Source organism: Fulmarus glacialis, unplaced genomic scaffold, assembly GCF_000690835.1.
Source record: "Fulmarus glacialis isolate BGI_N327 unplaced genomic scaffold, ASM69083v1 scaffold33782, whole genome shotgun sequence".
In the NCBI taxonomy this organism is placed as follows: Eukaryota; Metazoa; Chordata; class Aves; order Procellariiformes; family Procellariidae; genus Fulmarus; species Fulmarus glacialis.
In genome coordinates, this window is record NW_009200290.1 from 424 (window position 1) to 4,664 (window position 4,241).

The following is a 4,241-nucleotide window of genomic DNA, read 5'->3' on the forward strand; positions in this document are numbered from 1 at the left end:
GCCACTGACTGATAATATCTGTTCATTATAAATATAAAAAAAAAGAACCAACCGAATGATCTTGCACCTGCTATATTAGGGTCTTTTCACACTTTTGTCTGCATGATCTTCTTCAGTGTCTTCAATTTTCACTGGAATTAAGTTACACTTTTCTGTTGGCAAGGTGCTGTGATGAACTAGAATGTTTGACCCATGTCCACACAAAAAAAGTTAATAAAAATCCTCTGTCAGCAGCAGAAAAAACAAATTCTTTTGTATCTTGTCCTGAACCAACAGAAGTGCAAATATCATATCCCATATGTGAGCATCTAAATGCTAATTTTCTATTATTTAGACAGTGGGAGCAGAGTGCATTAAATACTAGGCTTTTTATTGCAGAGACATTAAATGCAAAACATGCATTAGCACAGTTATCACCCACAGAAACTTACGCATCAAGAAATGCAAGAATTAAAGCCACAGTAGCAGTATTAACTCAGCTAAATCACGCTATACATTTATATACATTCCTGCATATTACACAATGTTAAATTTTACAGTGTAAGCAGAATTACATAGGGCTGTATTTGTGTATACATGTAGAGAGATACTAGAGGTGAGGAGAACAGCTGCTGGAGAGAAGTCTACAGTGAATCATTTTAATAGTATTAATGCATATTTCTTATGTGGACAGGGCCAAATTAATGCTGCTGCTGCAAGCAAAAGAGCCTTTTAGGTTTTCTGGCTCCTTTTTTTCCTAATATTGTACAGCGTTCAGCCAATCTGAAACATGGGTGTCTTGTAAGCACAATGATAATACACATTAAGAATTTAATTATGCCATAACATCATGACACTACATCTCACAAATTATTTTTCCAGTACATGTACAGTAAGTCAAATCCACTAGTAAAAAATACATGCATATACACTAATGCATCCCAGATGTGACAACCTCACCAAGTATTTACAGCCTGTCAGTCCTGTGTGACTCAAGTAAATGTATTTCATTCATAGAAGTCTCGATTACAAATGTAACAGAGTATTTTGTTCATCTTTCCCTCCTTTATTATTTCAAGATATTTCATGGAACTTGCCTTACACTATATGGACTGGAGCAGCAGGTGGATGAATGTACTTTATTTGTTTTATAACCCCCATAAAAAGCATAAATGGAAATGCTCCTTCTAAATACTTACAACATTCTTTCGTTTAAAAGTTTGTCAGAATTTGGGGGACAGATGGACCCTGTAGCATCCAGAAAAGGAGTAGTTTTACAGTTTGATAAACCTTTTCTATGTTTTTTGACATTGTAACTGAAAGTAGGAAGGTACTACCATTTTTCCTTTTTTTTTTTTTTTTTTACCATAGTAAGCCTTCCGATTTGTGAAATCCAAAATTTCTGATTAATAAATTTCAGTAACTTGTTTTCTGATTAAAAAAAAATAATCGCTAGCTTATTAGTGTTATGCAAAATCTCAAAATTATATCTCACAATTCATTTGTAAGGATGCTTTAAAAATGTAATAGTGTATTTAATGGTAATAGTATACGATAAGAGATTCACTCTGATTTTTCTGCTGAGGAAGTCAGTGGTGATACACTGAAAAAAAAGTATACCATGGAGTCAAAGAATTAGTGATACATGTATCAAATGTTTTGTTCTTTTTGTATTTAACACAGTTCAAACAGCAGAGTATGTTTGACATTCTGCTTTCAGACAGCTATCAAATGTCTGTTTGAATTCTCAGAGAGATTAAGCAGAAACATATTTACTGATAATTACTTTCTCCTGAGAGCGCCAGTGCCATCTTTAGCCTGATTTTATTTACTGGTCTTTGTAAAAGATATTGTTAGACTGTAAATTTTGTCTTCTACTTTTATCCAGTTTAAACAGTATCAGCTGTGATTTTATGCCTGACTTTTCCTACTATGTGGACTTATACAATGTACGTTTTCCTTTTTAGCTGGAACGGTGGTGTAGAAGTTTATACACGGAGGTCTAAGCCACCCTTTCACTACAAAGGAAGTAAAGAGACTGTTTAAAAGTTACTTAGCTAATAGTCAAAGGGCTACAACTTTTCTTTCTATGTGAAACAGCTGGTTAAAGTTGAACAATTCAGCTACTCTTATACATAGGTCTTGCTTATGTCGCAATGTTCAGCAATTATCCCAGCATTGACTAGTGCAATTCACGGGTTAACTCACACTATATTTGAAGATCAGTGGGAGCACGCCTGCTGCTGGCATTACTTGACAGCGACAGTCGCCTAGACAGAGAGAAAGGCTTAGGACTATCGCAGTTTCTACTTTGTTTAGATTCTGAGCTCACCTCCCCTGTAGAGTCAGGAGTGTCTGGTCGGCTAGAATTTTTTACGTCAGCATTGTAAGGAGGTTGGGCTTTGTTTGCACTGAAACTGCTTTGTCTTCTGTTGGTGTTCTTTGGAAGAGAATTTGTTGAAGCTCCTGCACTCTCAACAATTGCCGAGCAGTTCCAAGATGAACCAATTCCATGTTGTCTTCTGAAACCAGTAATAGGAAAAGTTGTATCAGATTGCACTGCAGTTTGAGATGGTATTTCAGCAAAGCTTCTCAAGCACGTGCTTAAAGCTGTATCTGCATTCTGAGTACCAACAAGGAAATGTTTATTTTCAGCTTCCTTTTGAGCATCATGCACTTCAGACCCAAGCTCGCCGAGCAAGCCTTCATTATTATTAGTGCTAGTATTTTGAGCCTGATTGTCTAAAGCATTTGTAGCTGGCCTTTTTGGCGATTTATTTTCCTGATTGCGATGGGTGTAATTGCTGCTGCATTCTGTACAGTTATTTTGCACAGATTGAAATATGGGAGGAGAATTTAGAACCGGGTAGATGGCAGTGTCAGTTTGCTTTTCCATTAAAAAGGTGTAACTGCTAAGTGCAGAAGGAAGATTTTTTTGAGGGGTGGTGGATATTCCCAAAGAAGAGTGCGGTATCACAGAGTATTTCTTAGATTTGTTTACGTAGAAATTATCAGGGTTGTCCCTGTTTTTTTTCTGCCCGCAGAGTCCCATTTTAATTTTTCGGAATCCCAGGTGGATAATTTCTAGGATATTTAAAAGCAATGATACAGTCGCTATTGATTGCATGAATAATATGAACACTGTCTTTTCTGTTGGTCTAGATACAAAGCAGTCAACTGTGTTTGGACATGGATCTCTCTGACATTTATAAAGGGGATCTAGATGAAAGCCGTAAAGAAGATACTGCCCAATCATAAAACCGACTTCCACTGCAGATCTTGTGAAAATATGTATCACGTAAGTGCAGAGCAAAGAGCCTCTCAGGGGTGCTTTGTTTAGCTTTTTTTGATCCAATTGCCGGAGTTCTCTCTCCAGCCTTTTCCGATTTTCAGTCATTTCTAATTCAGTGCTTTCAAGTTCCACTCTCACCTGAGCTTTCTTTTTTTGCCTCTCTTTTTCCAAGGCTCTTAGTCTGTATAAGGCATGACCCATATACACCAAGGAAGGGGAAGACACAAATATAACTTGCAAGACCCAGTATCTTATGAGAGAGATGGGAAAGGCCTCATCATAGCACACATTTCTGCAACCAGGTTGCTCAGTATTGCATATAAATTCTGATTGTTCATCATTCCAAACATCCTCAGCTGCCACTCCAAGGACAAGCATTCGAAATATGAAGAGGATCGTTAGCCAAATCTTTCCAATAATAGTGGAATGAATGTGGACCTCCTCTAAAATGCCTCCAAGGAAATTCCAGTCTCCCATGGTTATTCTGCCATCTTAACACTAAAATATATGAGAGAAAAAAGTATCAAATATTGTAAAAGCTGCAGTCCTTCCTTAATGCATTACAAAAAAATGACACTGGGAAAAACCATCGTATCTCACATTGTAACCATGGCAACATGACCCACTGCTCATTGATAATGTAGGTATTATTCTCTCTCATCTACAAGATAGAGAAGTGCACCATCTGCCCGTGTCTAATTTATCAGTAAAAGACATCCTGATAAGCACATCACTATGAGGTATTAAGCACCCCCAGTCTGCATCAAATCAGTGGAAACTAAAGTGCCTGACTTGTTATAGGATTCTAAGAGCATTATGGGGTCCATTTGAACCATCATCCGATAGCAGTGTGAGCACGGTACGTTTATATTTAGGACACTTACGAAGGTAGAGGAGTATTTCCCCATCCTTCTTTTCAGACGTTCCGAGCCCCACGTTGCAGCTGAAGTTACGGTAATGTCCAATTACT

The 4,241-nt window shown here is 37.4% G+C and overlaps 1 protein-coding gene across 1 annotated transcript; it reads right to left on the reverse strand.

Annotated features, from left to right (window-relative positions):
- Nucleotides 1–2,188: 2,188 nt before the first annotated feature.
- Nucleotides 2,189–3,748, reverse strand: LOC104073691 (gap junction alpha-9 protein-like). The gene has a single exon (XM_009573561.1). It carries the CDS (start codon nt 3,746–3,748, stop codon nt 2,189–2,191), a length of 1,560 nt encoding a protein of 519 aa, XP_009571856.1.
- Between the last annotated feature and the right edge of the window lie 493 nt (nt 3,749–4,241).

Bases quoted from the DNA above. Each gene is read 5' to 3' on its own strand.
- LOC104073691 (XM_009573561.1), bottom strand. From the start codon at position 3,748: ATGGGAGACTGGAATTTCCTTGGAGGCATTTTAGAGGAGGTCCACATT.